The sequence below is a fragment of the Zophobas morio genome, unplaced genomic scaffold (assembly GCF_036711695.1).
Source record: "Zophobas morio isolate AGI-343-1 ecotype UQ-CSIRO unplaced genomic scaffold, CSIRO_AGI_Zmor_V1 ptg000002l, whole genome shotgun sequence".
NCBI lineage: Eukaryota > Metazoa > Arthropoda > Insecta > Coleoptera > Tenebrionidae > Zophobas > Zophobas morio.
The window spans coordinates 13545243-13569706 of NW_026972107.1; the positions used below are offsets into that span (position 1 = coordinate 13545243).

Consider the following 24464-nt stretch of genomic DNA (forward strand, 5'->3'; position numbering starts at 1 on the left):
GCAGTGCAGTGGCAGTTTAATGAACCAGGATTTGACAAAAATATCTGCGTCAAAACACGTCCTTGTAAATTCATGCGTATTTTTGTAACTTGAAAAAAGCTAATTAACAATAATACAATTTCACGTGAACAAAAATGGTAAATCGTTGTGCTCTTAATCGTGCCAGTGGTTTTTGTCGGTTTTGAGTTGAACAGACTTTAATAGAGGTGAGTCTAAAATATAACGTTATTAACGAATTTCGTACACAGAATCCAATACTTAACCCACTTACTCCGATTCTCGCACTTAAACCCCCGACTTACTGTAATAAAATCGATAGAAACCACGTAATATCGTCCGGATGCCGCATTTCCAAAGGCATTTCATCCTAACCTAATTCAAGGTTTGCGAAAACACCGACTGTCATTTCCTCTCTTTAATAACTCGTCTCATGTCAGGAGTGTCGGGCGAATTCTCCAGACAATACCTTTCAATCATTTTTTTCTCTAATCGCGAAAATCCTCTCTTTGTTTTGATTTTTGATTGGGATGTCGTAATATGAAAATTACGTCACATGTCCCTGAATCGGGTAATGTCAAAATACACTGTATCAGTAATTAATAATTATTTTCTTGTGATAACGTGCAACATTGTTGCTTTGACGAAGAATCCCATTGTCATTTGTGCAACAATTATTCTGTTGTTTCCGTTGCCGAATTTGGTGCAGCCACACGGTTTCATTCATAAAAGCATTGCCACCATTTATGGGTACTCAAACAATAGGTTTACTTTTACATGTATACACCTCGTGAACAGATCATCACTCAAATCTAATCATGTTTACGTTGTAAATAGTACTGTTTTTCTATTTTTTCCTGTGACGTAAGATTGTGGATTGTAAACATTGCTTGTTTTGGTGCAACCAGGCCCGATATAACCGTATGTACACCTTTTTCTGTTTTTACTAGATAATTTTTGGAATCATTTTGGCAAAATGTTATTGTTTGATATTTATTTTGTAACTTTCTGTAACCGTAATAATATTTCATTTGTGTCTACCCATCACTGTCGTGTTTATTTTAAAATGATGTAATTCTTCCGCTCTTGTTGTTGAGATTTACATCAGCTGTAAACTCGTATTTGACTATTTTTGCAACACTATCTCTAACATTATAGTGGTGTAATATTTTTAACTTTCGCAATATTAATTGTTAAAAAACCGAAATCTTTACAATATGGTACCAAGGATCTTAACGCCATTTCTTCTGTAGTCACGCAAAATATTTTTTTTTTTTACCGAAACATCAATAAAAAACACCATCACAGACACTATAGATTTTTTAAAGTTTGTCTTTGATAATTACATTTTCAACTGACAACGAAACTTCAAAAATCCATGACTGTCTTTGATCGTATTTTTATTGCTCTCAATAATTCAGAAAGGCTTTATTACAATCTAAATAATCCTTTTTTTGTAGAGTTTCCTTTTACTTTCCGCAAACTAATCAAATTTGCTATGTGTATTTGAAAAAGACGCCGTTTCCTGTGTTATCAGTTACTATGAAGCCGAAAAAAAATCTCCGAATACCTTTACAAATATGTATAGTGATACAAGAATTACTTGTGAAGGCAAATATTTTTTCTAATTGTTGTATGTACGTATGATAGTTAGCACCAAGTGATTTTTTTGATTTGTGGTCAAGTTCTCACTGCCCCTTATGTCACCAAATTACGTAGGTCGTCTCTTGGAACATACAACTTGTATTGTGGTGCGTTGCCTATAATCTCGCGTCTTAATAACCGAAATCGTGCATTTTCATTTTTGCAAATCCGTTGTTTCGCGTATTTTTTTGATATTTTTGACAAAAATCAGTCTTTTATAAGACTACATAAGGACTCTTAGTTATGTAATAAAATTAGCATTAAGAGGAAATCAGGAAGTCGCACATTAACCAAACGAAATCCCGAGGTTATTGAAAATGTCCGTCGTTTCAAGTTATGTCAAGTTGAACGTGTCAGAAAATTATCAAAAAGGTGTTTCAAGGACTTAAACTTCCCGATTATGAAAAGGGGGCAGAAAATCCTCATTATGTTGAAAAAACGCCATTACATGTACAAAAAATTGGAGTTTAGTGTGCCATTTCTCGAAAAGTATTATTTGTTCGAGGAGTCTGTTGCAGCTGCGAGATATTAGAACATGTTGCAGGAATTTATTGACCACCTTGATTCTGCAGAATTGCAGAATAGATATTGTCAGCATGACGGCGCAACAGCTCACACAACATATTTATCCACCACGATCACCTGATTTGACGCCGTTAGATTATTTCTTTTTCCTGATTTTGAAAAATACTATTTTTGAACAACCAGTGGATCCAATTGAAGACTTAAAAGTGAAAATGCGCAACGCTGAGTCAATTTATGTAACGAAGCTAGGGGCCAACAGTTCCAGCAATTGTAAATTTAGTTAAATATGTTACTTAACATAAATAAATCATTTTAAATCCATATTCAAGTTGTTTTGAAGTTGCGAATTCATCACAATAATTCACATTTTTAACAAAGTGAATTACGTGCTAAATAAAATTAAAGTGTCAAGTTACGACCTACTTTTCTCCCGTCAACAAATTCTTATTTAACTAGACCACAAATAAAAAAATACCTGGTATTTTTTACTAATTTGTTTGAAATTTTATGTAAAAACAAATATGTATTTTCAACAAGATAAGACTACACAATCAGAAAGAATGTGTATGTTATTGTAGTTTCCGTTTTGTGAAAACCTGTTAGCTTTTAAACCTCTTTAAAAAGTATACAAAAATCGGGAGTAACGAATAATTAACGTCTAAGTAAAATGACTCAGACGAGTATTTTAAACCAAATTTCTTCTAAAAATGTTTTTCCCGGATGTATGAATAACCCCGAATGAATGTGTTAAGCCAAAATCAGTAACTCCACATACAAAAGGAAATGTTTGTTTACTTTATAAAGAAAGCCAGCAAAAAGCGTATTAAAAAAATACGTAGATACAGTACGCAACATATTGTTTATTTTTTTATCCGTGCAAGTTAATTTGTGTACAACACAATAGCCTTTATTCGTTTGTTTTCCTTTCATTTCAATTCAAGCAGAATATCCGAGTTTGCGTTAAAAAGGTTCACTTCCATTCGTTACACAGTACATTTTAATCAAAACTTTTAATTGTTTAATTCAGCGCTACTTGTTTCAACTAGTAGCGAAATTCAGCATCTATTGTTTGCACACTCTTAGAAATGAATGCTGCAATGCTCACTCTCAATTTATTTACCATCTCGATTCTGCGAAAAATATTGCATAAAGATGACGTAAACCGAACTCATCCATATTTAAAATAATGTTAACTTCTGACACTTAAAACTGATTGTCAAGCCGGATAAGTTTAATTCCTGTCGTAAGAGTAACATGGTGGTTTTTATTGTAGTGTGATTAGCTCCACAATGAACGAGTCAGGCTCAGGCACGTTGATGCCCGAGTTCAACAAATGTAACATCGTGAAGGAAGGCTGGCTATTCAAAAGAGGAGAACACATAAAAAATTGGCGTTCCCGTTACTTCGTGCTACTCGACAATGGTTCCTTGGTCGGTTTTAAAAACAAGCCTGACGAAACCTCCATGAATGACCCCTTAAACAACTTCACCGTTAAAGGCTGTCAAATCATGTCGACCGATAGGCCTAAACCCTACACCTTCATAATCCGAGGTCTTCAGTGGACGACTGTCATAGAAAGGATGTTCCACGTCGAAACGGAACGCGAGAGGTAACCCTAGCGTAACTAAAGAATTTAGCACTTATTAAAATTTTACAGAGAGGAGTGGGTGGCGGCAATCAAGGGTGTTTCAGAACGACTAAGCGTTGATTGCGAAGATGTCGAAATGAATCTTCCCAACACTGAAGTCGGTAACATGGAAGATTTATGTGAGAAATTCTCATTACAAGGTACATCAATTTCAAAATCAACGGGCAAAAGAAAAGTGACTCTGGAGAGTTTCGAGTTTCTTAAAGTGTTAGGGAAGGGGACTTTTGGGAAAGTGATCTTGTGTAGAGAGAAGGCGACGGGACGCTTATACGCTATTAAAATTTTAAAAAAGGAGATAATTATACAAAAAGATGAAGTTGCTCATACGCAGACGGAAAATAGGGTTTTAAGGAAAACGAATCATCCGTTTTTAACGGTAAGTTGGAAGCGGAGTAATTCGTGTAATGGCGCTTTCGTTTGCAGTCGTTAAAATATTCTTTCCAAACCAACGACCGTCTTTGTTTCGTGATGGAGTACGTTAACGGCGGTGAATTATTCTTTCATTTATCGAGGGAGAGAGTTTTTTCAGAAGATAGGACGAGGTTTTATGGGGCAGAAATTATTTCCGCTTTGGCTTACCTGCATTCGCAAAATATTATTTATAGGGATCTAAAATTAGAAAATTTGCTTTTGGATAAGGATGGACATATAAAAATTGCGGACTTTGGTTTGTGTAAGGAGGATATCACGTATGGAAGGACCACGAAGACGTTTTGTGGCACCCCGGAATATTTAGCGCCGGAGGTTTTAGAAGACAACGATTACGGAAGAGCGGTTGATTGGTGGGGAATAGGAGTTGTAATGTACGAAATGGTAAGATCACTATTGTTTTTTCGTTCTATTTGGCGACTAAAATTAAAAGTTGCCCGAAAATCATATTTGAAAATATCGTAGGTGATAAGGAGTGTTCATTTTATTAAACGGACACCTTTAAAGTAACGCCAATTTTCTAATTTTTAATCTAAATTATTCTAATTAATATATATGAAAGCTTGAAGTTATATCTATTAAATGCCATTTTTGTTTTCAAAATAACGTTTTTTCTTTTTAAAATGAAGCGAATCGCAATTGGGGCAAGAAAATTATTTTTGCAAAAGTGATGCTACGAAAAATTTCCTTTGAGGGGACTGGCTAAAATAACTAAATGTCCAAAATCAGCAGTGTTCCAAATGATCAAAAAGTTTGGGGCGTTTAATACTTTAGAAGATTTGCTCAAATCCAGACCGAGAAAAGGTCTGCTTCACGAAAATATTGAGGAAAACATCATTAAGCTGCTAAAATTAACGAAATGTATGTCTGTGGGGGAAATACCGAAGAAGCAAGGTGTTACCGTAGGTACTGTACAAAATATAAAGACTCGGAATAACATTAGAACGTATTAAAGCAAAAAACCCCAAAAAGAAGCGAAAAGCAGCGCATACAGTTTCAAAAAAAAAGCGGGAAGTTATAAACAATTTTGGCCAGGAACAAAAATCGTTGGGTTTTGATGGACAACGAAACGAAGGTTAAAATGGACTGCAATACACTACCCGGCCCCTAGTTTTATAATGCAATCGTAGGGGAAGATGTCCTCGATGACAAGAAAACAAAAAAAAATTGAAAAGTTTGGGAAAAAAGTCTTAGTATGGCAAGCCATTTGTTCTTGTGAGCTAAAAAGCTTTTAGTTTTTTTTTACGATTGGAATAATTGGGGGTGATGATTACAGGAAAGAATGTATAAAAACGCGATTATCGCCTGTTTATCGCAAACATCATATCCCTCCATCGTTTTGGCCAAATTTGGCTTCGGTTCACTACGCTGGTGCCACTCAGGAGCTTCTTAATGCCAATAATGGACAGTTTTTAAAAAAGGAAGATAAACCACCCAACTGTCCTGAGCTTCGTTCAGTTGAGGGATAATGGGCAAATATGAAAGCAGTGTTAAGAAAAGATGGCCGAACAGCATCATGACTTGGAGAATTTAAAAAATTGTGGCCTCCTGCTACGAAGAAAATCACAAACAAACCTGTGCAAACAGCGATTCGCGGTATTCGCGCAATAGTTAGAAAATTTTATAGTTTCTGTATATAATTGATTGATAATAAGAATAATTATTTCATATAACATTATTAAACATTTTTATAAAAAAAAATTAAATTAGCCCAAAGTACTCAAATTAGTAGCAATTTTTCAGTGTCCGCTTTATAAAATGAACATTCCTTAAATACAATACACGTAAATTACTCAGGTTTTGAAGAAAACATTTATTTTTATTGTCCGGCCTACTAGTTTTTTTTTTTTTTTTCGCAAATATGGCAGTATAAAACAAATACATTTTTTTGACAAAAATATAATTTGGTGTACATTATTAAAAAATGACAGCAAGGCTGTTGAAAATTAAAAAATGTACGTGTATACTACGTACAATTTCTTGAGTACGTGTATACATGATTAAAACTTTTAGAGATTTTGAACGAACTAGTTTAATTTTTCAAACCAAAAGAAGTCAGAAACGAAAAAGAAAAGATTTTAAGGAAACGCAGATCAATAAAAGGAAATCTAATAATTTTATTAAAAAAAAAAAACTCGTAATTTTTTTAACTGGGGCTTTTGCTATAATTGTGGTTAATCGTACCTTCAAATAAAAATGTAACTTAATGTTGTTACACCAAGAATACCATACAATCGAGGAAAAAGTCATCTAGTAGGCAATGAAATTTATTTTTAAAAAGTTAAAAAAAAGTCGTCTAGCAACCATTGAAATTTAGTGCTAAAAAAATTACGTTGGCAACACCAACGCGGGCCTTGTTCGGTTTGACAGTAAGAGTCAAATAAAGTGTCAAATAGCTGCAATGTCAACATGATTATTCCAAAAATACATTTCGTGACTTGCTAGACGTTCTTTTTTCGGTCATTAATTGCGTTAAAATTTACTTTTGAACTGCATTATTGCACCAGGGTCATTTTGAGGCCGTGGATTTTTGAAGACAAATCTTCATAAATTCATGGTTGTCTTTGATTTTGTTTTTTATTGCTTACGGTATAACGCATATGTATATTTTGGAAGGAAAACTGTAGTTTAAAACATCCTTTTACGATATTTATTAACGACGTTAAAAAAAATCATGTCTCAAAATTTGTTATAAATAGAGAAATAAATTATTTTTTACACTTCCGTGTCTAAAACCTTGTTTAGCGTACGTAAATACACGGCGCTAAACGATGTCTTAACCATAGTTTCATGATCCGTGGCTTTTTAAATACAGGTCGAAGATGTGTTCGGGCTCATTAGTCACATCTTGAGTGCGTTCGGCAGTTTTCGTGTGCATTAAACACGACGTGGCTAGAAAGAGTACCTATGAAATCTAGTTGGCTTCGAATAGGTGCATTGTTTAATGCATGTGGATGAACATAGATGTAAACATTATTGAAAATTATGGTTTTAATTTGAAGTCGTAGAAAAAGTAGTGTGTAACAGGTTAATAAACTTCTCCAGACACTCGATTTTTAAACACTCATCCCGCTCGTGCTTAAATAAACCCGTGACTAAAGAAGCGTTTATAAAACTTGTTACATATAATATTTATATAATTGTATTTTAATACAATATTAATTACTTCTTCTCCAGCGTTAACTAAAAAAAAAGATAGTGTCATTTTAAGTGCGTAATTTCATATTTGCTTGCCATTTCAAACCTTGTAGAATACGAAAATGCCGGTTTCATGTTTCTGCTTGGTGATTTTATTACGTACAGTATCCAGAACTACCGAAACGATCACTTTGAAATTTTAGGTATACTTTAATATTATCGCTTGTAGTGAAAATGAATGAAATTTTTGTCAATTTGTTTTCTCTAAAAAAATCGTTGTTTCAAAATGTAGCGATTTAACAATTCACTTCTATTTTTACCTTACGTATACGGGTCATCCTAAAATAAATTTTTAATAAGTTTAGGCCATCAAATTTTACTGTTTATTTCAAACATTAAGTAACATATTTTGTTGACGTTACGTCAAGACACCAATTTTGATTTATAGATTGCAGAATATTAATAAAATTTATTTCTTCAGATTCTCAGAAAATGGGAACATCAATGTCACGTCATCCCAAAAATAAGATTAAATACACATTTTATGGAAAGCACGGAATTTTCTTGAAATAATGGGAGCACAGTAATATTTATGTATTATTTTTAGTGTTACATTGAACAATCTCAGATTTTTATTACGAAAGTATTCCTTAACATTTGAAACTTAACTTTGCCCTTAATTTATTTTACTTAAAATTAAATAAAAAGTGATATAAATGACTTTTATTTTCCAAAAGCAAGTATACCGGGTGTCCCAGTTTACCTGATTTACTTTGAGGTCTCAATTATTTGAAGAGACAGAACTTTGCAATTTAAAACAATTAACTAACATAAAGAAATCTATAAAAGGAATATACTATTACCATTAAATCGTTCTTGGTTTTTCAGAAATGACAACAGTTTTTTTATTTTCAAATATCAACACCAAGGGTACAAAATTCATGCGGCTTAAAATTTGTTTTGCTGGAAAATCCTCATTATAATTTGTTTTTTATGTCACTACTAAATGAAAAATATACTATTTGAAACACTTGAAAATTTGTTTTTTCGAAATTTTGCTTTTTCAAATAATTAAAATATTTCAACGTAACCGATTCCACAATTTAATTTTTTTAAGAGCGTTTTATTAAAAAATTCATAGCAGTTAGAACTGAAAAAGAAATTAAAGTGATTTCCGGAAAAACTAAATGGGATTTGACACTAAAAATATATTCATGTTAATTTTTCCAAATTTCAAATTTTAATCTTTTCAAATAACTGAAGTATTAGAGTGGAATATGAATATATATACATTTTGATATATATTTTGCCTTTTTTTCTTAATATTCGTAGTCTTCTTTTCGCAGCAAGTATCTTAAAACGTGTTTAAAACAGGAAATGTGGATTTTGTAAATACGCTCCGCCCCTCAATCTGACAACGAATGGAAAATTCATCACGATTGAGATCCAGACAGATGGGTGGGGCTTATCTTTTTTTTTACTTAATACATATAGTTTTCTCTGAGCAACACGATCACTGAATGCGCATGGTAATGCGGATTTTGCATTTAAGCTCCGCCCCCCTTGACTAACGACGAACAAAGAAAAATCCCCACAATTGAGATAGGGTGGGTGGGTGGGGCTTGTTTTGCTTTTTTTTTTTTTTTTTCTTAATATATATTATTTTTTCTCCATAACAAGAAACTGAAAACATGTTTAAAATGGTAAAATTTATCCCATACACTTTTCTACAAATTTACCCTTTTAAACATGTTTTCAGTTTCTTGTCGTGGAAAGAAAAGTACATACGTACATATAAGGTATTAAGAAAAAAAGGGCAAAATAGAAAACCCCGCCCCCCTTCCTTCATTTCAATTGTAATAACGTTTTTATTCGTTGTGAGCCGAAGGGCGGAAGATATTTCAAAATGCTTACTTCTCTACATGAAACTATACATGTTAAGGCAAAAAAATAAGCCCCACCCACCCGCCGCAATCTCAATTGTAATGAATTTTTCATTCGTTGTCAGACCGAGGGGCAGAACTTAAATTTTCTGAGTGGAATTTTCGGTATATTTTCAGAGTGTAATATCTCCGTTATTAACAGACATTAGTTTTTGAAATTTTAAATATATGTTGTCCATAACTTTCTTTACATAACGCAAGGGAAATTTTGTTAAAAACAATTTGTGATCATATTTTTCTTTTAATTTTAGTGAAATTTTTGCATAACGTATTTTTAAAAATCAATATCTCAATTATATATTAAAGGAAATTTCAGACTACGGTTTTCAACATGATTTTCAGCTTACAAAACTCCAGAAGTCATACCAGATATGTATATCGTCGATTTTTTTGTGAGAAACCATACATAGTAAAAAAAAACTTGTGTTAGAAGTTGCTAACTTTTATTTTTACTATATCTCAGTCCCAACAAATAAAGTCAAAAATAGACATAGTACGATTTCTAAAATTTTGCAAGTTGAAAACAGTGGTGACAACCCCATTCCAAAATTTCCATAAATAACTGAAATATTTTTTTTTTTTAAATACCTGATGCAAAAATTTCAACAAAAGTTAAAAAATATATGATAATAAATTGTTTAAAAAAAAAACTGCCCTCGCAGTTATGTAGTAAAAGTTGTGGACAAGTTACTTTTAAAATTTCATAACCATAGGTGTGTTAATAATGGAGATATTACATTATAAAAATACATTGACAACACCGTAAGAGCCTAACGTAGCGGCTTCTCTTAATTGTAAAATCGATATTCATATTTTGTTAGTGGTGCCGCCATTTAAAAATTTCTTTAAGCATTAAAAATTACATATTAAGTCATATATCATTGAAAAAAGCCATAAATTCTATTTAACATATGTAACAAACATGTCAACCCATTTGAAACAAAAACGTAGTCGTCATTTTTTTTAAATAAATGTAATTCATAAACTGGGACATCCGGTATATGTTGTAGTAACTTTGTCAAAATTATTTGACCTGTCAAAGAAAACATTAATTGAAACCTAATTTCTTTTTTTTTTTTAATTTGGGTAGTTTATTATTAAACTAAAATGCAAAACCTTTTAGATTTGAACTCCATATGCCTAATTATTTATTTAAATAAGTAAATTCTTTTCGCAAAATCTCCACCTAGATTCCACAAACTTTCTGCAGGTGTCTTATAATTCCTTAATTAATAAAACCTATTTGCGTTCCGAGATTCTACGAACTTCGAACGCTTAAAACTATGTAAACTTTGGTTGCTCAGGAACTTTCCATCTTATTAAACTTTTTGTTACTTTGAGACTAACAAACAACCGTTAATTAAACTTTTTCAAACAAATTTTAATAAGTAGGTATTTCATTCGTTAATTAGTGTATTACTCTAGAACTTATTTTTTAGAGACGATCTTACTAGATCTGACATCTTTAATGCGAAAATAATGTTTAAGCACAATTAGCGTGTTAAGTCCTTCCGTATTGTATCGGAAAACATCTAAAATGTATGACCTCGGGACTGTGTCTGACATTCACAGAAAATTAAAACCTACAATCTTTGTGAGAATCTTTCCGGCAACTTTGTAATTCGCGCCTTTAATGTGTCTGAACTTGAACAAAAGAGGCAATATATCTTCTCTGTTCTCCAGATGTGTGGTCGTTTACCTTTCTATAACCGAGACCACGACGTTCTCTTCACCTTAATCCTCATGGAAGAAGTGAAATTTCCAAGGAACCTCAGTTCCGACGCGCGAGATTTATTAGGAGGTTTGTTAATCAAAGATCCAGCGCGACGACTGGGAGGAGGCCCAGACGACGCCAGACAAATTATGGCACACCCTTTCTTTAGTTGTATCAACTGGAGGGATCTAGAACAGAAAAAGGTATATATCGCAATATAACGATAACGGTGTCGAAAATTTCGTTATATGTACACGCATTGAGAAAAGTTGTGGTTTTCAGATAGTGCCACCATTCAAACCGCAAGTTACAAGTGATACGGACACCAGATATTTCGATTCGGAATTCACCGGCGAAAGTGTAGAATTAACGCCGCCAGATAATTCAGGTCCATTGGGTGCCATACAAGAAGAGCCTTATTTTCCTCAATTTAGCTATCAAGATATGTCTTCCACGTTAGGTAGCTCCGCACATATAAGTGGCAGCATGAACAACGTAGCAACAATGCAGTGACTCACGATTTAATTAAATATTGCTAAGTTTAACTGATCATTATCTAATTCATGTACATATAGATTCGCTACTTTAAGCCACTGTACTTATTGTTATGAAAAAAACTAAGAAATTATTAACAGTTGGTGATAATATTTTATATTGTACATAGTATTTGACTTTGACTGTGTTGATAACTGCTACCATTGGTCTAAACTTTCTTTTTTAAAGTTGTACATACTTATATCTACTATTAAAATACAATGTTAGTTTCGCTGTTAGTGTGACTTTTTATTTTACTAAGTAATTGTGGTGATGCATTTTCACTATTGATTATATATTTTTGCATTTAACTCCTACTGTATACGAGAACTGTTACAAAATTTTCAGAGATCACCTCAAAGTTTAAAGTGGTTGATAATGTTGAGTATATGCCGAAAATATTTTTTGTGATTGGTATTAGTTTGTAGGCGTCGCTTGATAAACTCTAAGAGTAAACAATTGTACATAAAATGTAACGCTTTTTTGAGCTACCGTGTAAATACGTAAGGTGACTTTCGGAACTGTCTGTTTATATTATCCTTGAAAAATGTAGAAAATTAAATAAATTTTTCGTTTTGTTACACCTGCTTTTTTTTAAAGTCGTATTTTTATACGGACCGAGAGGTTAGTTTTGGTAAATATTTTCCCTAGCTTGTAAACGTTATGGTAACCAGTAGCAACATTGCCAGAATTTCAAAAATGTTGCTATTTCTGCATATTGAAAGAATGACTAAGGTACAGTGACCACTAACATCATCCAAGTTTCAGGTCATGTGAGTATATTTTTTTGTCAGTGTTAAAAGTTAATTTTCCTTTGCACAATAAAGCTCATTTTAACAACTAAGTTTAGACAAATGTCACACAACAACAAAACCTAAGCCAACTGTAAAGCAGTTGGGACTGATGTATTTATAGAGCGGAGGTTGTGCAAGTTAATCAATTTTCATTACATCACCTGACGAGTGCTTTGTTAATCTTTGGAAATGAAATTCCGTAACCAGTTTACTAAACTCGAAAAAGGTTTATTTTAAGAATTCGATTTACATAATCTATTATCAGCCACGTGAAAAGGAAAACAACAGGTGCAAGCTAAAATAAGTAGGTATTACAAAAAAAAAAGTTTTTCGGAAAAACAAACGATTTTCCTAGTTAGGCGTCATCACTGTACAAAATAGTGTCTATGGCATTTAATACCGCAATTTTTAACTGGTTTCGTTGTTTTCCATTCATTTTACGAATGTCAGGCAATAAACTTCTGAAGAAATTTAGTTCTGCTTCATCAGTATTTTCACAAACTTTGTTCTTTTTACATATTTCGTAGACGCTATTTGTTTCCCATGTTTGTCGTTTGTTTGTGTGTACTTCTTCGTTGATTAGTCGTTTCTCTAGTAAGTTGTCTTCGTCCGAATTCGCGTCCAATTCCATATTTCCACTAGCTTCGTCTTCATCGTTTGGCTCACACTTAGTGATGGCTTCAAGTGCGTCGAATTCCTGATTTTCATGTTGTATTACCGCATTAGTGATATCTTCTTGTGAGTATAGCTCAACCGTTTGTCTAGTGTCTAGAAAGATTTTCATAAGTGTAACATAGTGTGTTATCATAAGGGTACAGCGTGAAAACTACTTATGAAATAAAATCAACAATTTACTAATGGAGTTAGTTTTCTTAATAGTGTTTTTGTCGCTGTTATTTATTATGACGTCATGAATATTTGTCACGTCACACGCATTTTTTAAAATGGAATCAACTTGTTGGATTCTTAAATCATCGATTTTATTCCATAGGTACGTGGTTTCCGCCTGAGTTCACTCACTGGGCTTGCAAAAGGGCAGCAGGAATCTCAAGTGTTTGGCCAAATAATAAGTGCGTGTGATCTTGCAGTTCTGGGAAGCGATCTGTCGCAAATACCGCGTGTAACACGACCTGATATTTTTCCACTTCAGTTTACACGCTGCAACTAAATTTAACACATCAAAGTATAAATCGAAAGGTTTATTTTTACTTTTATTACCATCCTCGTTTAACTCGTTCGCAATTTTCCGCCACATTTCGTCCTGCAACTGAAAATTCGAATAGCCATCAGCCGTCGAGTCGTACAGGATTTTGTGTCTGCCAACTAGTTCGACGAGTTTTTCGTTGAAGTTGTTGCCGATGTCGTCTGAGATTTTATGTTGCATGGTTTGTGAGCGTTTTGACCGAATTTTTGCGTTTGTCGGCGCAATTCCCGTCTGTACGTGACTCGCTGCAACGCGATAATGTAGCGAACGACACTAATCTTTGTCCTGTGTCGTCCGAAGGTCGACGACGTGTCGCTCTAGCAACCGGATTGGTTAGGCGACGTGGTACATGAGGACAGAGATTCTCAAACGGTTTTACGTGGTCGTTATTTGACCTAAAATTTGCATTAGCCGCCTTTAATCACAAATTACTAGTTTGTACCCAATGAAAAGTTTAAATTATAAAAGAAAATGTTTCCTAAAAAATGTGTTCAAGACTATTTTTTTCAACTTTTCAACTTAGCGTTGCACTTAACTGGTATTAAGGTGCTTGTAAAGAAATCGGGGGCTTTTGTACGCAGCCCCGTTTTTCAAGCAGTATTTTTCTTATTGATTGTCCCGCTTTTGAAATTTAGCAGTCTGGCAACCGAACCCAGGATGCTGAATAAGTGAATAGTAAATCAAATAAATCGAGTTTACATGTTAAGAAGAAATTCCATGTGTTGCTTACTAGCCAATATACCGATATAATAAAATCCTCCGTGAGTGATACGCTCCACCCGTGCAAAAGTGTTTGTATATTTTACCGCTCGAATTTATTTTACGAGTTGTCTGTTTTTCAAGGATGCGATAGAACCATGAATGAAAAAAGATTCGAATGAGGTTTACAAACACTTGTGGAAACATGCAGGCGCAAATTTCAAACAATGTAAGTAGTGCTTGGAAATTCCCCTTTATATTTTCGCGACTAAGTGTTGCAAAAAATAGAGCTCAGTTTTTTTTTAGTGACCTTAAAAATCCAGTGCTATTTTTGCTTCGGTAGCTGCCGAAATTTCGAAATTATAAGAAGTCGTAAATCTGGTCTATTTAATTTATTATTCAGCAGCCCGGCCTGCGAAAACATGGAGACTTTACTGCTTTTACAAACACTTTTATTATATTTGCCGAACGTAAACGGCCGTAGGTGACGCACCCAGGTACATACAAACAGGGTCATTATTTACCTATAAAACGGGAATGCCACGGTATGCGGCGCTACATACGATACGGGGCTAACACAAAAATGACAAGCTGGCCTTGGTAATGTTGACACTCTGCAACAGCAATGTAAAATGTTTTAAAATCTACCAAAAATGTTCAAACATGCGGCTTCCAACGTGATATAATATTTGATTATCGAACGAGTGGGACAAGTTATATCACTGCACTAGTGTTTTACGCAAATCAAAGTTTTTTGCATTTATTTATACAGATATCAAACAAATGTCAAAGATCAAACTCGTGTTTTAGTAATAATAATAATAATTGTAGACTGTATATGGTAAACCGTAAACTAAAATTTGTCTAACCTTCCCAGGCAAAAAGTTGATGACGTCATCTCAAAATTTTTCAAAGTAAATTTTGTTTCAATTTTACAAAATAATAAACTTTTTACTTGTAGTTTATTAGACATTTAGATTTTTGGAAAAAAATTAAAATTATTTAACAATTTAATTCAGGAACTACAAAACCAGAATGCTTCGAAATTTTACAAATATTTTAAGCATAGTGAATCACTAATCAAAAATTTTTTTTCCTTCAAGAACTTAATTGCGTCACTGCAAAATTTTGCTTTTTACTTCTCGAACGTACGATAAGGAAGTATTGTAAACGAGTCCATCGGGCGACTGACCGCTTTTATATTTTCTGGAAGTGTCATGACATCTAGAGTACGAAAATATAGGTCTCCCGTTTCCACCCGTCTGTCTATCCGCCGTCTGTGTCAACTTTTGTTAGACACATAATCTCCGAAACTACCAGACCAATTGTTGTCAAATTGTATATGTTTATTGTAAATATTATGTGAATGGCAAAAGTTAACCAAACTTTGTCTAATCATCCCCATCAATAATGTGATGACGTCCCCCCAAAATTGTACATAGCAAATGGATTTTAAATTGTATAAAATAAAATAGTCCTACCCGTGATGAGTTTTTACCCTAGGCTTCCAGATTTTTGGACAAAAAAATCCAAATTGTATAACATTTTGCAAATTAATTTTGAATTTGCAAAAACCGAATGTTTCGAAATTTTTGCAGACGTTTTAAAAGTGTCGTAAGCATGGTAAATTTTTAATAAAAATATATCTGTTTATCCCCCCCCCAAAAACATTGACAACGTCATCCCAAAATTTTGCCGAATAGATCCTATCGAAAATGTGCAAAATATGGTGAGTCTGTACTTTTGCCTTCATATTTTTTAGAATTGCTTAATACAGGGTGATTAAAAAAATTAATGAGTTAATTTACATATTTTATTGATTAAATCACTGTATTTTCCCGAAAATTTGAAAATACAATATTGTTATTATTAGTATTACACTGCCCTATTCAAATTGGTAACATGTCCGAAATATATATTACTGTAACTTATCGAGGTTAAAATAAAAAAAATAAAATTCGCGAAACCAATTTTATCATTTTTCGAAAAAGCTGGATATATTTTATTGTACTTCAGGATCGAGTGAAGTTCTGTCGAAATAACCTTCGACCATTTTTTATATTATAAAATTGTTCACAACAATAAAAAATATTGGTCTAAAGTTACCTGAAGTACAATCAAACAAATCCAGTTTCACAGAAAAATTATAAAATTTGATTTGCGACTCCCACTCACCCGCCTCCATTCCGGTAATTAATTTTATCTGTTCTGAATGAAAGGTGGATCTTGTACAGAAATAAAATTATTCGCTAAAATGAGAAGTGGGAGGGTGGGCGGGGCTAGAACTTGTTAAGATCGATTAAGGCTGATTTTAGCAAGTGATATACTCTCTAAGAAAATACTACGGGGCTACCACTTGCGATGATAAGACTGAACAATATTAACAGTAGCAACTAGAATGAAGAGGGAGACGTGGGCGGAGCTATTGTTTGCTTATCTTATAAGACTATAGGAGAAAGTTATATTGTATTTTGATCACAAATTTACCATGCTTACGATAACTTTAAAACGTCTACAAAATTTCAAAGCATACGGTTTTGCAGTTTCTAATTTGATCGATGAAACTTGACTTATTCATTAATTTTTTGAGTCGCCTATATAAGCAATTATAAAAAGTATAAATGGAATGATAATTCACAAGTATAGACTCATCATAATTTGCACATTTTAGATAGATTTATTTGACAAAATTTTGAGATGACGTCGTCAGTTTTTAGGGGGCTCGTAAACGGATAAATTTTTATTAACGACCATGTTTCCAATAACCTTAAAACGTTTGCAAGATTTCAGAGCATTCGGTTTTGCAATTTCAAAGTTAAATTTCAAAATGTTGTTATACACATTTGATTTTTTTACAAAAATCTGGATGCCTGGGGTAAAAACTCAACACGGATTCATAAACTACAAGTGGAGGAGTATGTTATTTTAGAAAATTTAAATAACATGTACTATTGTAAAAGTTGGAGATGATGTCATATCATTGTTGGTAGGGATGATCAGATAAATTGTTGACGTTTTACCATCTACACGATGTTTTCAATTATACATTGAAAATTTGGCAACGATCGTTCTTGTAGTTCTGGCAGATGATTATCTCTTTAATAAAAATCGACACAGACGCGGGCAAACGGCAGGCGACAGACGGAAACAAGACCTATGTTTTCGTACTCTAGGGGTCATGAAACGTCGAGAAACATAAAAGCAGCTAGTCGCCCGATGGGCCCGATTACTATACAATAGCGTACGCAGACGCTCGATAAATAAAAAGAAGAAAATTTAATCAGACACTGGAAAATATGGTCTTAATTCAACGCTCTGTGTATTTTCACTAAATCTCGTGGTTTTTTTTTATCTAATTTTTGATGTCTTTTACATTTTCTGTAGTTTTTCCATATTCAACAAATGTCATAATTGCAATAAATCAAAATTTTTAGCGCGGAATTGCGTACAAATTGTTATATTTGTTAAAAATTATTACTGTCAAAATCAAAGCACACCAGATTTTTGCCTTTTAACAAAATTAAAATATTAATTCTGCGTACCGCACTGTTCTAATGGTGTACGTTGCTAACAAAATGTTGCGTTACCCATTTCGAAATTAATTTTTCTCCACCAACTGTTTCAGGAAGTCATTAAAATACTTTTTTGATTGGTAGGGAGCATACTATTGATTAGTTAAACAAAACGTTTTAATGGTCGATAAGATTAAAATAAAAGGTAAATAAAAAGCGGCAGCCACTTTTGTTTGAACAACAACTACCCGATTAATGTTTTCAAACTACCACAGTTTGATTAATAGCTCAATGTATTTCCAATCCATCAAATAACCAGCAGTGCAATTTTTTTTTGTAAAAATATAATGCCGAACTGGGTCACGAGATACCGCTTACATTTGAACTAACCACCACCAGCCGGGTTTCCATTTAATAAATTTATTCTCCACATCCGTATCTCGTTCCGTTCGCACCCACAACAAGTACATTTAATCAATGGATTAAATAATGAAAGCATTTATTTTTAATTCCATTGCGAGTATGCAATAAAAATAGTTACTCCGGTTGTTATTTATATCTCGTGCATTTAAATTAACTGCAACGAAGTAATTTCTCTTGTAAAAATCGCAGGTATTATTAACATTTATTGATTAAAAGATGCAAACTATGACCTAAAAAACATTTGTGTAGCTTCTCTTCATGAAATACCTTAACAATATTTTCCCAAGTCAATGACCAATTGAAAATATTGATCCACCCTGTGTTATACAATTAGGCGCACCCTATCGGTGACGTATGAAACTGCATTCCCCCACCAAAAAAATCCGTCGCGGCGCCTGAAAATCGACGTTGTAGTACTACCCTACAAGTAGTATTCGTTATCATGTTAAATATAAAATTTTTATTTGTCTGTTTATAGAAATGATGTATTTTTTTATCGAAATGTTTATTCTGCACGCTACCTAGTGGACGATGTAGAAAAAATTAAGTGATGCCACGCGAAGTGTTGTATAATTAATAAAAATGTAAAACACCGAGGTGTCTCTTGTCATTAAACAATCAGGTAATTTATTTAAACTACATTCAAGTTAGTGTGACCACAGCTGCAGTCCTGTTCACTTTGTGGCCACGACGAGGTAGATTTACCCACTTTTGAATCAAAAGCAGATCGAATTATTGATTTTATTAATAGTTTTATTCAAAAACTCACCTACTTACCCAGTTTACGTTTGGTGGTAGTTGTTGGTCACTTCTCTCTATGTAGTTATTCTTGTAAACATTTTTCGTCGTTAAAACGTTGTACATTTTAGTCATGTTTCGGCGTTAACCCGAAGACACGTCGCCACCTAGTAATCCATTTGTTGCTTGCCAGTAAACCCAGTAGTAGTCGACATGTCGGTGCCTGGAAGTACCTCTGGCGTAGCAAATCGACGTCAGAAGCGCATGGGACCTGCACCCTTCGCCTCTTTCGAGGACCTCTCTGACGAGGTGAGATCCCGTGTACGTATCACCAAGTAGCCTAGCCCTCGACACCCCACCCCGGCATGCCCCCGCTTCGCATATATTGTCGCCTCCGGCGCTGTGCCCCCGTCTAACTCGGCCTCTTGCAGCTGGAGAGCCCCGAGGACAAGAACCCTGCGGGATCGGTGGTGCGGCTGCCGGGCATCCGCGAGGACGCCACCCCCACACCCAGCAACACGCCCGCGTCCGTGGACCATCCCCCGTTCATCTACACCGGGATCAGCCTCGTGGGGGCGGCGACGCTCACGCCGCCGAACGCGGTCATGCCCTTGCCCAGCCCCCAGGCCAAGCTGGGCCTCGTGCCGAACACCCCCAGGATCGACATCTCGCGGGCCAGCAGCTCCTCGCACCACGACAGCCGGGACAGCACGCCGGAGCGCGAGCTCTTCGAGACCCACGACCCCGCCACGGCGAAGCTGGGGTTGGGCTTCCGCGAGGAGGGCGCGCTCGACCTGCGGTCCTCCACCGAAGAGCTCGACTTCCAAGACCCGCAAGAGGTCAAGAAAAAAGGTAAAACGCGCCCACAGTCACCATCATGCTTGCACGATGACTCGCACCATCAGAGAAAAGATTCACAGAGTTCCGAGTTGGGACTGCTTTGCATATCGGGTAGAACGTCACGTTTGTCTAGTATCGGAAGTCAAGGATCGGGACACAGCAGGTTGTCTAACGCTAGTCATCTTTCTGTTATCTCAGGCCAATCGGGGCTGTCGAGGTCTCCTTCGCCGCATAAAATGTTACTAGAAACGTCGTTCTGTGGGACTAAGCCGCCGGAAGGGGCGCCCGCGACAAGCACAGAGCAAACTGGGACCAAAATGGAGGCGGAAGTCCTCGAGAAAGTATTACTAGCGAGGAAGCAAGACCCTACGCAGGCGGTCTTGGCCGAGGGGATATCGGTTGCCGAAAAGCTACCTCCGGAGAAGCCAGTCCGGAAGATAGAAAAACGTGTACAAAGTGTTAAAAGTGATATTACCATTAAAGTAGACGAACCGCAATCCGGGATTAGCAATAATACACCCAAGTTACCTAGGAAATTTGTGTCGAAAAGTGGCGTAGAATACATATATATACCTTTAAAGGGTCCTTTACCTATAGATAAAGACGGCGAAGGCGCTGCTACCAAATCAACCACCAACCCAACCACAAAGACGAAAGTTCGGGAGGTTAAATCCGCAACTATCCAATCGAAAACGAATCAGGTCACCACGAAACCGAAGGCAAAGTCAGCAACTCCGTCACCTGTCACCGTGAAAAAGGAAGATCAGCCTAAATACATACGAATAAAGCTAAAACCCGACTACATGTACAATCAAGAGGAAGAAGAATCTTCGGGTTCCACGCCAGAATTCAGCATGCAGAAGCCGGACACGTTGAACTTGTCTAGAAAAACGTCACAAAACCTCAGCGAAATCATTGCCATACAAAAAGAAGAACCTCCTCCTAAAGTGGAGCCAGGTATAAGTCTTTCAAGTACACCTAGCGCTAGTCCGAAGTTGCCAAGACAAACTTTCTTAAAAGACAACATCGGTAGCAAAACACCGTCACCGTCTCTGTCACGAAAAAGTTCATTCGCTTCCCTTTTTCGAAGCAAAGAAACCATACTTAGCCCGGAATCTCCGACGGTTCCAGGCTGTAGAAGAAAAAACACAATCACGGGTATTTTAAGAGAAGCTAGCGATAGTTTACGAGAACGTAGTAGAAGTCGTTCGAAAAGTAGAGAGCGAGACAAATCGGCGACACTATCCACAGCACCGTCATCGACCGAAAGCATAGATAGCAAACATAAACAGAAATCAGTATTCTCTAGATTTAAATCAAAGAAAGGTGACAACAAATCCAAAGCTGAACACGAAAGTACAAGTTCGAGCGAAGTTCTACCAAGTATCGAAGGTATTGCCAAAGTAGAATTTAAATTTAACGATAGTTCCAAAAAGAAATATTACGAAACTCCATTAGAAGGTGATAGCATTCGTATTCCGCTGCACTCTCCCACTCACTACGAAGACCGCAGCATTTTACAAGACTTGAAAACTTCCAGTCAAGATTCTCAAGAAACTGTTATAGAAGTTTGTAGAAACGTCGAAGCCATCGTAGAATCGGTTCCCAAAGAAATAGAAAGCAATACAACCAAGGTGCACAGTTCCAAACCCGAACTAACAAAAAGACAAAGTAGTACAAGTAGCGAAAACGTAGTTTTTTCAACGAAATTAGGAAGTAATAACGAAATTTTCTCAACCAAGTTGCCCAAAGACAAGCAGAAACCTCACGCTCCGAGTAACGACGAAAAAGTCGCCCCTCCTCCCAAAGCGGTGACCCCTCCTCAAAAAGCAGCCACTCCTCCTTCGAAAGCGCCGACGCCTCCGCCGAAAGCGGTGACTCCTCCATCAAAAGCCGTGACGCCTCCCCCGAAAGCCGTCACTCCTACTCAAAAACCGGTCACGCCTCCGCAGAAAGCTATAACTCCTCCGAGTGTCGTTCCCAAGGTTCCCGAAAACGCCGTCGAGAGTAAAAGAGAACCTCGAGCCGACCCAAAAAGAAGCAATAATAGAATTTCGACCATAAGTTCGACAGCAGAGGACGATCGATACTCGTCGGGGTCCGAACGGGACTCAGAGTTGGATTTTGCCAAAAGCAGGAAAGACTTGGAGTTGAAGCTAGATTTAGATTTTCTGGAACCTGAGCGTAAAGGTCTGGTTGTGCAACAGGACTCGTACGAAGATGAGCTCCCGTACATACCTACCACGCTTCCTCAGGAGAGATCAGCAGCCGTTCCTATCGTGCCAGTGAAACAACGATCCACTTTCGAAATGAAGACGTATCCAATTGAGCGGCCGCGATCCACCACTCCGATCAATCCCAGCTGCTTGGAGGAATACTGCGAAGAGGTAATGGGGAATTTCAACACGGAAACCGTCACGAAAACGATAGAGAAGTTGAAGATTTCGTTACCGAAGCACGAGTCTATGGATAAGCCTGCCAAGTCGCCCAGGAAACCTAGCAATACAAATTGGTTTGAGTTTGCGGAGAAGGGCATCAGCACGTCTGGTCGGAGGTCTTCTTTGACGCAAGAGAGTGAAACTCCGCCGCCGCTTCCTCCCAAAGGGATACAGAAAGAGTGGATTAATTTCGAGGAGATTCCAGAACGCAGGAAACCTCCCAAAAGGATACAAACTTTGCCCTCGAGGGGACACATCGATGTGCCGGATTCGGTGCTCCAAGACAACGTTGTATATAATTACGTGAATCCAGAAGAGTGTAAATGCGAGTGTCACGAAATCACGGCTAGAGAAAGAGAGAAGAGGGAAAAAGGGAGCGGTGGTAACGTGCAAGAGGATGAACTGCCTTTGTTAGAAGACGAACAAATGGACGATGAGAAGGCCGTCACGGAAGTAGCGGTTGATCGACTCAAATTAGATGCTGCTATTGCTGATCGTAGAAGCATAGTAAGGTGGGTGTTACTAACTTAGTGGGTCGCTATTGAACCGTCTTTTTTCAGTGATTCTTCAGTAGATTTAAGTACAGCTATTGAACCTCCGGAAGCGAACGGTGTTGTTAAGCTGAGAACTCCATTTACGAGCGATTTAGGAATGTCCAGCAACAGATCTAGCATTATATCCCAGGTAGTAAATAACGCATGTACTTTTAAAGCTCCAACGTTATTTTCAGGATGAACCTGAATCACCTGATTCCGGATCGCCAAATGCCTTTCCCAAAAGTCTTAAACCTTATTAGGATAAATAATGAGAAATTAGTTATAGTTTTCGTATTTTGTTTAAGAAATCATTTCCAATCGAAGCAAGCAGTGTTATATAAGAAACATCAAAAAATTACAAAAAAAATGTGACCTTTTATTAAAATTTTGATGTTACCATTTTAGAAATGAACAATTTCAACATGGCGCCCAATCCTCAACAATAACAAGCCTTTGTATGTGTGTACGTAGGCCTATCTCTTGTCCAAATGTTACTACCATACTGTTATTACTGTATTTCTTGTTACCTTCTTAAAATTTAGCTTCGATATTATTGTTATAAGCAATTGTTTACATTAATATCACCGTGGTTTTCTATATTCTACAAAAAACGATGTACTTACAGAATCCGTAATTTATTCTTTTATACCATTTTTGCCACGATAGGTATCACCAAAATATGACGTAAATATCATTTTCCTGTTACATTATTGTTTCATGTTGACAGTGATTATTATCATATTTTGCTTGTTTATAAATAATGTTGATACTTATTAAGTCACGAAATACTATTGTACAGTAATGTTCAGTAATAAAATATCCGTGTTTAAGTAGTCTTATAGAATTTTATCCTCAACATTTTTGCCTGTATTTGAAGCTAAACTGCAACCTTATAATTTTAACGTGAATTAAATGTTTCATTCAAATTTAAATTTATAGTGCGATTTACTCGTGAACGCGAACATCTCACTGGTTGAGTTTGAACACGTGATTGATTGATTAATTACATATTTAAATTAAATTCGTCTATAAACCAGATCTTAAAACAACTATTTCCATAAACAATTAATTTTTCAGTAATTATTTAATTTTTGGTAATATTTTTTAAAGGCGAGTTTTAATACTTTCGGAATTTCAATTTATTTATAAAGCGTCAGCCCGTTTTTGATAATGATAAATGAATTTTAATATGTACCTAATATAATCTAATTCTAATCATAACGTAACTCTGTTCTCAGAATTTCAAGAAAATTGGATAAGCTGTTTCTAGGACAATCAACAAAATAAGTGGAACAATACATTTTTAAACACTATTTATGTAAAACAATTCTAAAAATAAAATAAATCCACGACAATTCTACATAAAATATTTTTGAGATGACGTCATCAGTTCTTTGGCGGAAATAAACAGATGAAGTTTAATATCTGTATATACTGTAACACTAATTATATATATATTAATAATATAACAAATAATTTTTAAAAGCGACTAAATAAAGGCAGTAAATTTCATCTGAATTAATTAATATTATTCATATTAAAAACTGATAAAATGCATTTATTTTGTGCACACTAATAACCCTAAGTAGGATGTGCACTTAAAATTCAAGCAATAAAACGTTGATGTCACTTCATGAGAAACTAAAATTAATAGCATTTTCAGGTAATGCTGACACATCACAATTTGATATTGTACGCTATGACAAAT

General features: G+C 35.4%; 3 protein-coding genes across 6 annotated transcripts; 2 read left to right on the forward strand and 1 right to left on the reverse strand.

The window, feature by feature from the left end:
• On the forward strand, nucleotides 1-12153 carry LOC135127961 (RAC serine/threonine-protein kinase). Of its 2 annotated transcripts, none has more exons than XM_064054678.1 (6): nucleotides 1-206; nucleotides 3440-3775; nucleotides 3824-4190; nucleotides 4238-4627; nucleotides 11008-11241; nucleotides 11321-12153. In XM_064054678.1, exons 2-6 carry the CDS (start codon nucleotides 3456-3458, stop codon nucleotides 11549-11551), a joined length of 1542 nt encoding a protein of 513 aa, XP_063910748.1. In that variant the 5' UTR covers nucleotides 1-206; nucleotides 3440-3455; the 3' UTR covers nucleotides 11552-12153. The 2 variants fall into 2 exon arrangements, with proteins under 2 accessions (XP_063910748.1, XP_063910756.1); XM_064054686.1 differs by lacking the exon at nucleotides 1-206 and adding an exon at nucleotides 600-918.
• Nucleotides 12154-12196: 43 nt separating this feature from the next.
• Nucleotides 12197-23575, forward strand: LOC135127937 (titin). 3 transcript variants are annotated; one of them, XM_064054667.1, is made up of 5 exons: nucleotides 12197-12345; nucleotides 19136-19263; nucleotides 19374-22732; nucleotides 22781-22907; nucleotides 22951-23575. In XM_064054667.1, the coding sequence occupies exons 2-5, from the start codon at nucleotides 19156-19158 to the stop codon at nucleotides 23014-23016; spliced, it is 3660 nt and encodes a 1219-aa protein (XP_063910737.1). In that variant the 5' UTR covers nucleotides 12197-12345; nucleotides 19136-19155; the 3' UTR covers nucleotides 23017-23575. The 3 variants fall into 3 exon arrangements, with proteins under 3 accessions (XP_063910737.1, XP_063910722.1, XP_063910729.1); XM_064054652.1 differs by lacking the exon at nucleotides 12197-12345 and adding an exon at nucleotides 14389-14498 and having other exon boundaries at nucleotides 22781-22904; XM_064054659.1 differs by lacking the exon at nucleotides 12197-12345 and adding an exon at nucleotides 18687-18826 and having other exon boundaries at nucleotides 19074-19263.
• Nucleotides 12574-14087, reverse strand: LOC135145160 (uncharacterized). Its single transcript, XM_064077297.1, has 3 exons — nucleotides 13585-14087; nucleotides 13387-13530; nucleotides 12574-13134 (listed from the first exon to the last, which is right to left on the reverse strand). The coding sequence occupies exons 1-3, from the start codon at nucleotides 13748-13750 to the stop codon at nucleotides 12722-12724; spliced, it is 723 nt and encodes a 240-aa protein (XP_063933367.1). The 5' UTR covers nucleotides 13751-14087; the 3' UTR covers nucleotides 12574-12721.
• Nucleotides 23576-24464: the final 889 nt, after the last annotated feature.

What these genes read in the sequence shown, in the direction of transcription:
- LOC135127937 (XM_064054652.1), top strand. Translation starts at nt 14,432, where the DNA reads ATGAAAAAAGATTCGAATGAGGTTTACAAACACTTGTGGAAACATGCA. An exon ending in GATCGTAGAAGCATAGTAAG is followed by an intron (nt 22,733 to 22,780) that starts GTGGGTGTTACT and finishes GTCTTTTTTCAG; the next exon opens with TGATTCTTCAGTAGATTTAA. An exon ending in GATCTAGCATTATATCCCAG is followed by an intron (nt 22,905 to 22,950) that starts GTAGTAAATAAC and finishes CGTTATTTTCAG; the next exon opens with GATGAACCTGAATCACCTGA.
- LOC135145160 (XM_064077297.1), bottom strand. Translation starts at nt 13,750, where the DNA reads ATGCAACATAAAATCTCAGACGACATCGGCAACAACTTCAACGAAAAA. An exon ending in GAACGAGTTAAACGAGGATG is followed by an intron (nt 13,531 to 13,584) that starts GTAATAAAAGTA and finishes TGTTAAATTTAG; the next exon opens with TTGCAGCGTGTAAACTGAAG. An exon ending in GCTGCCCTTTTGCAAGCCCA is followed by an intron (nt 13,135 to 13,386) that starts GTGAGTGAACTC and finishes AAATCTTTCTAG; the next exon opens with ACACTAGACAAACGGTTGAG.
- LOC135127961 (XM_064054678.1), top strand. Translation starts at nt 3,456, where the DNA reads ATGAACGAGTCAGGCTCAGGCACGTTGATGCCCGAGTTCAACAAATGT. An exon ending in GTCGAAACGGAACGCGAGAG is followed by an intron (nt 3,776 to 3,823) that starts GTAACCCTAGCG and finishes AAAATTTTACAG; the next exon opens with AGAGGAGTGGGTGGCGGCAA. An exon ending in GGGATCTAGAACAGAAAAAG is followed by an intron (nt 11,242 to 11,320) that starts GTATATATCGCA and finishes TGTGGTTTTCAG; the next exon opens with ATAGTGCCACCATTCAAACC.